The 11,595-nt window shown below is 55.3% G+C and overlaps 3 protein-coding genes across 3 annotated transcripts; all 3 read left to right on the top strand.

The window, feature by feature from the left end:
* Window positions 1-462: 462 nt before the first annotated feature.
* On the top strand, window positions 463-2,729 carry ACET3X_004602 (uncharacterized protein; the record flags this gene model as incomplete). Its single annotated transcript, XM_069450825.1, has 3 exons — window positions 463-1,255; window positions 1,307-1,506; window positions 1,677-2,729. The coding sequence occupies 3 exons, from the start codon at window positions 463-465 to the stop codon at window positions 2,727-2,729; spliced, it is 2,046 nt and encodes a 681-aa protein (XP_069308580.1).
* A 1,278-nt stretch (window positions 2,730-4,007) lies between these two features.
* Window positions 4,008-6,424, top strand: ACET3X_004603 (uncharacterized protein; the record flags this gene model as incomplete). The annotated part of the gene is made up of 3 exons (XM_069450826.1): window positions 4,008-4,118; window positions 4,170-5,342; window positions 5,390-6,424. The coding sequence occupies 3 exons, from the start codon at window positions 4,008-4,010 to the stop codon at window positions 6,422-6,424; spliced, it is 2,319 nt and encodes a 772-aa protein (XP_069308581.1).
* Window positions 6,425-8,826: 2,402 nt separating this feature from the next.
* ACET3X_004604 (uncharacterized protein) lies at window positions 8,827-10,209 on the top strand (the record flags this gene model as incomplete). The annotated part of the gene is made up of 1 exon (XM_069450827.1): window positions 8,827-10,209. One exon carries the CDS (start codon window positions 8,827-8,829, stop codon window positions 10,207-10,209), a length of 1,383 nt encoding a protein of 460 aa, XP_069308582.1.
* Between the last annotated feature and the right edge of the window lie 1,386 nt (window positions 10,210-11,595).

Below are 11,595 nucleotides of genomic sequence, written 5' to 3' on the forward strand. Positions count from 1 at the left end.
CCTCTGCCTACTCACTGCCGACCCCAAGCTTCCAAGACTTCGGGACGTGGAGGTAAGGATCCGGCACTTACCGCGACTACTTCGGGCGATTGCACATTAGCGTCTGGCGTCAGCCATGTGCAGCAAGATCCGCTGCAGAAGGAAAAAAAGACTCGCTTCCCCGCGTTTTTACTAGGGCTGGCAAGGGTGCTCCCGGGGTCTTCTCCGCAGTCTCCGATGAGATTCGTCTCTCGACGTCGTCATCTCGGTGTGCACTCTTCCGAGTCAACCAAGCAAAAAAACCGAAATCTCAAAGTCGGCAGATGGCCGTGGCAATCGGAGGGCGGATGATGGTCATGGGTTGCGATGACGGGGACATTGCGGCAGTCAAGGTACCTACATAAGCATTTGGTATAAATGCTTGTAACGTTTTGGAAGAATTCGCGTTTCCTGGATCACAGGCTTTATTGGATATTGCTCAAGATGAAGGTCTCCAGTACTTTGGTCAGCTTGACAGCTGCCATACCAGCTGTCTCCGCATCAATCCCCTACTCTCAATACATCCTCGCGCCCAAATCACGAACCCTGCAGCCCGTCTCCGTCCACAGCTCAAACGGCTCCGTCACCAACCCCGAAAGCCTAACCACCAGCGGCAACGGCAACAGTAGTTCAATCTTCACAGGCGAAGCAGCAACAGCGTACGATTTCGGTATCAACATCGCCGGTCTCGTCACCGTGACCATCGGCTCTGTAAACTCCACTTCAGAATACATCGGCGTCACCTTTTCCGAGTCCTCGCTGTGGATCAGCAACAGAAGCAGCGACGCGACCGCCGACGCAGGAAAAGACGAGACACTCTGGTTCCACGTCAACGGCACGGGGCGCTACACGGCGCCTAGAGAGAAGGCCAGGGGTGCATTTCGGTATATGACGCTGGTCCATAACGGGACGGGGAGTCTGGAGGTGACGGGTGCAGAAGTGCATTATACGGCTATGCCGCATTGGGAAGACGATGCGTTGGGGAACTATACGGGTTATTTTCACTGCGACGATGAGCTGCTGAACCGTGTGTGGTACGCGGGTGCGTATACGAACCAGATTTGTACTATCGAGCCCGATACGGGAGATGCGTTGGTGCATATTGGTGAGGAAGGGTACTCGAGAGACGACGATCAGTCGCCGGTCAATGTGACGTGGTATAACAACTACACTATCACGGCTGGCAAGAGTGCGTTGGTGGATGGCGCGAAGAGGGATAGACTCGTATGGGCGGGTGGTATGTTGGTTCCCTATAGTAGCGACCGTATAGATGCTGACGAAACTACAGATATGGCTATAGCTGTTCCTGGTGTCGTGGTATCCACCAACGATGTCATTTCCATTGAGAACGCGCTGGACTCGCTATTCGCTGTTCAAAATGAGACGAGCGGTCTGCTTCCGTATGCTGGACGGCCTTTCCCTCAACTTGTATCCTTTACATATCATTTATACACCCTGATTGGTGTCGCTGACCACTACCTTTACACCGTAAGTCTTCCCATTGCGCTTTTATTGTTTGAGCGTCGTTTTTTTACAGTGCGAGGAGCTTCCCAGTGGTAGCCACGCCGTATCTCGTGTGGATCTCAGGGGTGCTGGGCAACTACTGGAGCCTGATGCTTTTTGTTACAAGCTTCAGCATTCGCTAACCAAGCTACTAGGGAGATATTGAGTATCTCACTTCCCTGTGGGACAAGTACAAATTCGCCCTATCCTTCTCCCTGGCAAACATCGACGAAACTGGCCTGATGAACGTAACTTCACCCAACGACTGGCTTCGCTTCGGCATGGGCGGCCACAACATTGAAGCAAACGCCATTCTCTACTACACCATCAACCAAGCTATCTACCTCGCCTCCGCTCTCAATGACACAGCGAACGTTACATCGTGGCAAGAGACTGCAGACCGCATCAAGACAGCCGCCAACGAGCTCTTGTGGGTCCCAGAAGAAGGCCTGTACCGCGACAATGAAACCACCACTCTCATGCCCCAAGACGGAAACGCCTGGGCCATTGTCGCAAACCTCACTCTGAACAGCACACAAACGCAGCAAATCTCTTCCAACCTAGTCGCCCGTTGGACACCCTACGGCGCACCCGCTCCAGAAGCCGTAGACGCAATCTCACCCTTCATCTCTGGCTTTGAACTGCAATCGCATTTCCTTGCGCAAAACACCACGGCTGCACTAGCCCTGATGCGTCTGCAATGGGGATTCATGCTCAACGACCCACGCATGACGAATTCTACGTTCATCGAGGGATACAGTATAACTGGCGAACTACACTACGCGCCCTACAACAACGACGCACGAATTAGCCACGCGCACGGATGGGCAACAGGTCCTACGTCCAGTCTAACACAATACGTTGCTGGCGTGCAGTTGCTGACTGCTGGCGGAGCGACGTGGCGTGTGGCACCTTCGCTGGGCGATCTCAAATTTGCGGATGCAGGATTCAGCACGAGTTTGGGCTTCTTTGGCGCAAGAACGCAGATTTTGGGTGACAACACTGTGATGCTGGAGTTTGAGGCGCCGGAGGGGACGGTGGGAGAAGTGCATGTGCCGGTGCTTGATTGCGCTGGACGGGTTGTTATGAGTGGTAGCGCGGGATTGAGTGGGGATGTTGTTGTAGAGACGATGCAAGGACAGGGAAGCGTCGAGGTGAAGGATGTCAGGGGTGGGAGGTGGACGGCTGCTTTTAGATGTTCGGAGTAAGTGACGTTGTAGTAGGTAGACAGACGTGTATGAATCGCATTGGTCAAAGTGTTGCTGGTACCGGATTTCTGAAGCTGATGTTGAGGACTATATTAGTGTCGTTGTTGATCGCAGGGTAGAGTATTCACCCAGGGCATATCGACCCACATTTATGGAGATAAGAAGCGCTACACCCTGCAGTTGAATTCTGCGATCAGAGGCCAATAATGTTTACGTCCACGGAATATCCAAAGTCTTTGGATCGTTGAAGTGAATGTACCGCGGTACTATGTATGCAGGCACGGAACGGACTCCGTGTATACGACATGTTTGCTTCTTGGACGGCTGTCAGCATTGTAAGAAACCGGTACAAAAGGCTGGTAGAGTACACGGATTACGTTAGGTTGCACGCGCCTATAATAGGTCGACACAGCAACGGGTATAGAAAAGAAATCTCATCTGCCGCTTCCCGGCAGAGCTGAGCTTAGTGCAGATACTTGTCTGGGTCCGGATAACAAACAGGGAAATGCTCGGCCCACTACCAGAATACTTGATGATGGATTCGGATGGGATATTGGATGCAGTCAGTCGGAGAGGCGCCCGCAGTGCAATGGACATGTATCTTCGAGGTGACGGTCTTTTTGACAAAGTCTAAAAAGCGACCAGGCGGCCAGGCAACGAGGCACGAGGCACAAGGTGCGAGGCATCGAGGAGAGGCGTAGTCTTGTCAGCGTATAGCACGGGTATAATCAGCTGGGGACAATCAGCAGGTAGCGGCAGACATGGTAATGTTGACATGCATGATGCCAGTATAATCCATGTCGCATGTCTACCCCGCGGCTGTGAGTGGCAGAGGGCGATCGTGTGAAACGAGGCGTTCTCGTGATGGCGCGCTACAGAGACGCGCCCGGGACGTCGCCGTGCCAACGGTATGCTTGGCGCACCGTTCCAAAATAGTGTCGCGCAAACCACTATGACCACCCGCTTGCACTCTGATCTGCGCCCCATTTCCAGCAATTGCATCACTTTCGTCTTGTGTATACACATTGAGCAGAATTGCTTACCGCATTGCCTCTGGCATACAAGTAGAGTGCGCGCTGTTTGAAGCCATTACCCTCGTTTGCACGCCCTTTCCTCTTGCTCTGCTTGCCGCTTCCCCACCACTACCCTCGCCTATCCACTACCACGTCACTATCACACCGCATCGCAGACGGCGAGTAAAGTTTATACGCCCCACTGGCAGCGGATACATTGCATGCGCGTTTGAGCATCGCATCTCGCCGGCGGGACGCAGCCACCATGGACACGAGCTACCTCGCCCAGCAGGTCACGACCATCATCGGCCAGCTGCACGGCTTGTTCGATGACATTGGTGTCCCCAGCCATGAGCGCGACTCGCGCGAAGCAGAGGTAAGGCGGAATCGAGTCTAGTATATGTGCGCCGTGGCTGACTTTGTATAGTTGTTCTCTGCCCTATCCGAGACACTCCACAGCCAACTGCGGCAAGTCACCAACGAGAAACATGGGATGACCGAAGAGGCGCATCGCCTGCTCAAGACAATTAGGCAGATGGAGGCGTCGCTCGAGGACAACAAGCCCAACCCCAACTACGAGGAGCACGACGACAAGGCCATCACCTTCCCCCTGACACGCTGCCTCAAGGACCTCAAGGAGCGGTACAACTCCGTCAGCAAGGTGCACAAGGAGCGCTTTGAGCAGGTCAGGAAACTCGCCGAAGCCCTCGAATCGTATGCGTCGCATCTAGAGCCCTCGTTTGTAAAGATCAAACTGCCGCCGACCGCGCCTAATGCCACCGTTTCGCCCTCGTTCGACATCTCGCCCTCGTACGTCACCAAGCTAGACAAGGAGTTCACGCGCGTATACGAGGAATACATCAGGCGCATAGACACTGTCAAGACCATGTGCCAGGAGATTATCCAGCTCTGGGCCGAACTCGGCACACCACAAGCGCAAACTGACAGCGCAATCGTACAATGTCATCGCGACGCGCCTGAGCAGCTTGGCCTGCACAAGGACGATCTCGCGCAACTAAAGGCGAAGAAGGAGCGACTGATCGAAGAGAAGCGCGGTCGCGAACGACGATTAGGGCAGCTGCGCGCAACCATTGAGGAACTCTGGGATCGTCTAGGTGTTGAAGAGCGCGAGCGCAAGCAATTCCTCACCAGCAACCGCGGATGCGGCCTGCGCACCATCAATGAGTACGAGGATGAGCTGGCCAGGCTAAATGAGCTGAAGCGCCAAAACCTACACTTGTTCGTTGAGGAGGCGCGAGTGCAGCTCCAAGAACTTTGGGATGCGCTCTACTTCTCGGAAGAAGAGATGCTCGACTTCACGCCCGCATTCTCCGATGTATGCAGTGACGCTCTGCTGGCCGCACACGAATCTGAAATCGCACGTCTTGAAGCGCTCAAGGAGCAGCGATTGCCCATACTCCAGAAGATCGACCGTCATCGCGAGCTGATCCATGAACGCGATGAACTGCAGCAATCGAGTCAGGACGCGACCCGTCTAATGGCACGTGGAAACAAGGGCGAGAGGCGCGACCCGGGCAAGCTCCTGCGTGAAGAGAAGATGCGGAAGCGCATCGCAAAGGAGCTGCCCAAGATTGAAACTGTGAGATCATCACGATGAGCAACGAGAGCTAGGCTAACACATCCCAGGACCTGCGAGTCACACTCGAAAGCTGGGAAGACGAATACGGACGCCCTTTCCTCGTCCACGGCCAACGATACCTCGACGAACTCTACGCTGCTGCACAAAAAGCAGCGCCGCCGCCTCGCGCAAAGACACCCTCCAACAGCGGTATGCCTACCAAACCTGCAACCATCGGCAGATCATCACAAGCACCAAGTCGTGCCGGAACAGTCCGTGGTGGTGCGCCACCCAGCCGATCCAAGACCCCTGTGTCAAACTTTGGGCAGAGCGTATCCACCGCAAGCATGTCGCGTAACACCTTTGGGCAGTCTGTCGGTCCATCGCAATTCGGTGCTTCGATGGCAGCGACAGCAGCGCAAAAGAGTCCCTCCAAGATTCCCTCTCGTACTGGAATGAATGGCACGATGACCGGCAGAATGTCACCAGAGAAGCGGCCACAGCTGTCACGGGAAGACTCAGCAACAATGCGCAAGATGGCGCCACCCATGGCTCCTCCTCCGCGCATGAAGGACCTGTTCGTGCCCCCGGAGCCCGCACCCGCAGAAACACCAATGAACCGTTTTGAGTTCAACCGTGGAGAGCGCAGCGAGAGCATCGTGCGCCAGGTAGCACCAGAGGATCCCTACGATGACCGATCGTACTTGGGCCGCACCATGCGCGGAGCCTACACACCTACATACGCACCGCCATCGCTATCATCTGCTAGCAGTAGACAAATATCGCAAACCTCGTCGACTGGCACTGCCGCTACGGGCATGACCATGCAGTCTGGCTCAGAGAACTGGGAAACGTTTAGTGAGCAATCCGACGAGCTACCAGAGGAAGAAGTCGACTTCCACGCATACCGGCGGCAGATGAAGCGCTACACACCCGACGGCGGCCATGGTGTAGCCAGCCCGGGACGCATACAAGGCAAGAAGGTGCGCGGCATACGTAGCGTCGACACGGGCGAGCTCCTGACGGAGCAAGACGGTCGCATGGTACGGGTCATCGAAGGCTCAGAAGCGGGCTGGACGACCGACGGCGACGACAGATACTGAGGAAACTCTTTCCTCTGTCCTAGCGACAACAACTCCACTTGGGCCCTTCTTTTCTTCCATGTCGACATGACTGCATGCGTTCTCATGCGATCCACGACGCTTGTTTTACCGCTACGGCCGCTTTTGACCTTGCGCTCGTTTATGCTTCATTCAGCCTTGTAGTTGCTTCTTCCTTGTAATTGCGTGCATGCATTTCTGGCGGCTCAATTCGGCGTTAAAAGGACCCTGAAAATTTTCACTTCGACTCACCCTCGCAGCCGTTACCAAGCGGCCGCACAAGCGGGGACTGGGATATTCGCCACGTAGGGATGTCGCTGCATGTCATTACCCTCTCCCGCAAATGCGACCGGCCGGCGACGGTGCCGCGCCCGTTCCGGTAACGCGAGCCTGTGTACCTGCCCAGGTGGCACCCTCTTTGTTGCATTTTTTTCTCTCGTATCACTTGCTTCCTTTTCAGCGGTAGGGTTGCGGTTCCATTGGCGTTGGTTGGTGTGGGATTGCAACCTCGAAAGCGTATATACTGGATAGCGCGCCATGCGCTCTCCCTGCCCTTGTATATTTTGTTTGCGTCTGTCAAATTTTCTATTCCTTGTGCGAGGGACGAAGCGAGAGATGGTGCATACGGCCCGCCTGAAATGAGTGGCAGGCTGATCTATGTGTGTCTGTGTGTGTGCTGGCTGGTGAGGAGACGTGTACTATTACGATTGAACAGAATGCAGAACATTCAGAGAACTATTTGTGGACCAACTGTGACTCGAGGAATCATGCTGAAGATGAAACAAATGCAGGCGCACGCAATGGGCAGGACGCCGAGAGCCGAGACAGAGCTTCTTCCACTGTGCCGTCGAAGTGATTTCGTTCCTTCCTCTTTTGCGAGATGGAGAGACCGTGCGACAGAAGGTACTCCGTTCCTTCCTGTTTGGCACAAGAGATCCCGTAGGCTCGATGAAGCAGGTGCAGTTGCTATGACTGTGCCCTATTATGCAAGGCCGTTGGGAGGAGCCTCAACCTGTTCCACGTTCCGACTAATTCCATGGTGAACACGAGCTCTGTGTTCCGCGACAAGTTGGCAACCCTGGCGCATCGGTGGTATTATGACGACTGCGCAAAAGCGCCGTTATCATCGAGTGGGAATAAAGTTCCCCCTGTCCACTCCACTCCACACGACACCACCTCTTTTTTCTCTGGAGCAGCGAGGAGCGGGCATGCACCCCGCAGGACCGATGCGGTGCTAGCGCGCGAGACGGCGCGGACCTGCAAGACAGAAGTTACATGCGTTTGAAGCGAGATATGGGCGAAGAGATAAGGATAGCGGATCTGACAGGCCCGACGACGCGATTCCCACCCAAGCCCCCAACCATGACCGGAAGGGCAGCGCGGTCTTACCGCGCATGGCGCTCTGCATGCATGCCAGCCACGTACAGTCATGGTTTGATGTCTAGGCAGATGAAGGGGTCATGGTGACGGGTGTTGAGCTAGCGCGGGATACGACTTGTCAGAGTGAATGCTAAGATGAATGAGCTGAAGATGGCTGTGGGTGTGAGGGTGACTCGACCGCGTGTGTGATGAGGAGTGTCTCAGAGGGCTGTTTTCCGGGCTTCCAGCGTCCAGCTTCCAGAAGGCAGGCGGGCGTGGGGCGACAGGGCTGAGGGCGGAGGTGGCGGCCAAGGCCAATCAGGGGATGCCCGTAGGCGATCACCCTCTGTCGAGTGTTGTGCATGCGGGACCGACCGGGGGCTGTCAGAGGACGGCCATGTCTGGTACTGTCTGCTGCCTCGAGTGAAGCGTGATTGATCAGCGCAGCTTGGGCGTGGCGGCAGCAGAAGGACACGCAGTCTTATCCTCTCAGCCCGCCAGCAGCTGGTCCGAGAAAAGCTGCCTCGGAGGGGATGCTCTGTGCTCTCGTGTCCCGAGGCTTGATAGGGAGCAAGGTGCGCTCCCACGCGTCGCCTGTCCTTTATTACTTTACTTATCGCTGCCCGATAACCCTGAGACCCCAACGTCGTCATCCCTCCCTTATCACCACTATCACCACCGAGGTACTGCCAGACTACTTACCTGTCCAACGTCCTCGCAATACACCTACTGTACTCGCTTGCCTTTTATTTCTCCATCTACGTGCGCGACAGTGCGTCGGCGATCCTCGGCACACGTATTCCCTGTAGTCTGATGTTGCCCTTGCAGCACCATCCAATCGCCAGCCAGCAATAACGTAAAGAAATCCGACGGCCACACGTCACTTATAGCCTAGCCAGCACCAGCCGTACCTGGATCGACCCAAGCTGTTAGTCACGGGGGAAACGCCTTCAGGGCCCAAACCAACGAGAATGATGTACTCGCCAAGGTCCTTTCCTTACCTCCAGTCTTCTCCACCACGCACCACCAGATCAAAGTCCGAAAAGATGGGCACGCGAGCGCGACCCAGCCCGTCACCGAGAAGTGCCATGCCTGCCACTGTGGAAACCAACACGCAATCTATGAACAAGAATACGACAATCTCAAATACCGAGGCCGCTACCACTCAGCCTGTCGTCATCCCGCCCCGAACACCTCTCAAGTCAGCAACCTCGACACAGACTGTGAGAATGCGAGGACAGAACGGTGGCAGACCTTCCCGCAACTCGCAGAGCCACGATGCCAAAGCTCTACCACCGGCCGTTGCAGCCTTGCTAGCCGTTACCGCCATTCCCAAGATGCCCACCCGCCGACGACCGCGTTCGACGACTGACAGGAGGATTTCCATGGACGAGTTGATACAGGAGTGGAGGCAGGACGATTCCGACACTCCGCCTTCGCTTGTTGGCTCGCCCATGGACCTGCTACTTGGCCGCGTAGACGAGTCCGATGATGAGTACAACAGCGTCTTGAGCATGGAGCACGAAAAGGGCTCTTTCTTGACTTCAAGATCCATCTCGAGCGACTCAATATCTACCCTGCCGCCTTCTCTGGACTTTGAGGACCCGTCGTTTGCATCACATTGGGACAACCTTAGTACACCAGACTCGCTCGGCAGGAAGTCACTGCCGGAGCGCCGGGAGAAGGTTGTCTCATCACCGCCCAAGGAAGACTGCGTCCTGGACCATCCGCTGCTACACTTTGGCCCCGACGAGTGCGAAGACATTATTGCCACAGACATTAGCGAGACGGTCACTCCAGTACCTTCAAACGAGCGGTTCCGGTCATTCAAGTCCAACTTGACTGCATCGCTTCAAGCGCTAAAGTTGGCCGCGAAATCATTCTCCAACTTCACAGCTCCCAGCGTTCCGCCAGATGATTTCCTTACCCGGTCGCTGCTGGCACCCAACTACACAAGCGAGATGCGACCAAAACACGTCGAAGGCCTACCATCACCGGAACTGCGACGATACCTGAACCCACAGCCCGCGCCAATCTCACCAACTGAATTGTCAATGCATCTCCACGACTCGCTCACCCTGGATGTCGACGCCGAACCCCACGCGCCAATGATCCAAATGCAGACTTACGAGCGCCGAGGACGATCGCAAAAGTCGCGCCGGAGTCGCGCCACGGATCCCTTTTCCGAGGCAGGACGAGTCCTCTCCAACGACGCACCTACCGTCCGGCAGCGCGAGCCCCGCGAAAACAGCGACTTTCTGCGTGTCATTGTGCTCGAAATGAATATGCGCCGCGTGGGCAAACTCGACACAAAGGCCGTTGGCAAGGCGCGTATTTGGTTGCCGCCAAGGAAGCCCGCGTCCAGCAAGGCACCTGCTGTTCATAGCGCAAGCGGTGTGCCGCTTAGATGGGTGCCTGTTGCCGTGTGAAATGCATTTTGGTCAGGACAATTCCCATCAGGCCGTGACTGCGGTATTCGGTTGCGTCAACGACTTCCAAGGTTGGGCATGCACGCAGGTCTTGGTACGGTACCCTCGATACGTTCACACGACAACGACACGACACGACACGCCCACGAACCGAGACGAGCTGCATGCATGCGTGTTGCGAAAAAAGCTCCACCTACGTAGCGCATCGCAATGCACAATATTCGATCCTTGGTCATTGGCGGGCGTATTTGGCGACGTCGATCCCGGATTCAGATTCTCCGAGGGATCGCATCACCTGCCGCGGTATAGCGCGCGAGCGGACCGGGTTGCAGTGGAGCCTCCGATTCCGCGCCGTCGAGCAAGAATTCCTGGTCTTAGTATAGGGTGGTCGGTCACGTCACGCCTGCACCGTTGGCGTGGGTGGAGGATCTGGCGGAGAGAATTGGGACATGGGTTATTCTTGCACGTGCGTGCTGCAGAATCCTTTGCGAAACAACGTCAGGTTAGGAGAGTCGAAGGAAGAACCAAGCAGGTTTATTGCAGGAAGGTTGGCCGCGCGCGAGGTTCGCTCGGCGATACGCAGGTTTCGGTGGTTCGCCGGGAACGCGTGACCTCGACACACGACACACACGTCGCGGATAAACGTCACAGTCGCATGCTTACACCCAACGGTCGCACGCTTCCCTTGCAACGGTCGATACCCACACACATACACCATCCGGTGAATACTGGTTAACCGGTCGCTACTCTCGCTTCGCTGCAAAGCAGAGCTGGGGACATCCCTTCCCACGATGCCGACTGTGGAATTTTCCACAAGGCACAACCCCACTCGGCAGTTCCACAATGCCGGGTCTCGCCGACGCTACAGTCGCTACAGTGGGGGTGCGACTGGGAAATTCGTGTTACACGTTTATATCGAGCAAAACAATGCCTTCGGGGATGGGGACTAGGGGACAATTAACTGGTTCAGAGCGTCTACGAGGGATTTCCGAGGCGGGTACCTTTCATCTATTTTTTTCCTCTTCCATCGTTGTTTTTCCGTACCGTCGTATGATTTTACGCGTATTAGCGGAAGTTGCCATTTTTTCCACTGGTTTTTTGGTTCCGGTTGTCAAGTCTCAAACTTGCATTTCCGCTATGGGAACAGTTTTTTTTTCCTTCCTTTCTTGCAAGCATTGGCATGAGTCGGCGCATGGGGTTATTGGGCGTTTTGTGCCGCGATGGAGCATAGGACGGTCAAGCGCTGACCGCTGCATTTTCGTTTTTCTTCTTTCGTTGTCGGTGCATTTTGAGCGACGAAAGACGTTCTTTTTTTTCGCGTCGCATAACTAAAGTACACACATACCATTTGCATTGCATCGCTTGTTGAGCGATCTAGATTGCTGG

Source organism: Alternaria dauci, chromosome 3 (genome assembly GCF_042100115.1).
Source record: "Alternaria dauci strain A2016 chromosome 3, whole genome shotgun sequence".
Taxonomy (NCBI): Eukaryota; Fungi; Ascomycota; class Dothideomycetes; order Pleosporales; family Pleosporaceae; genus Alternaria; species Alternaria dauci.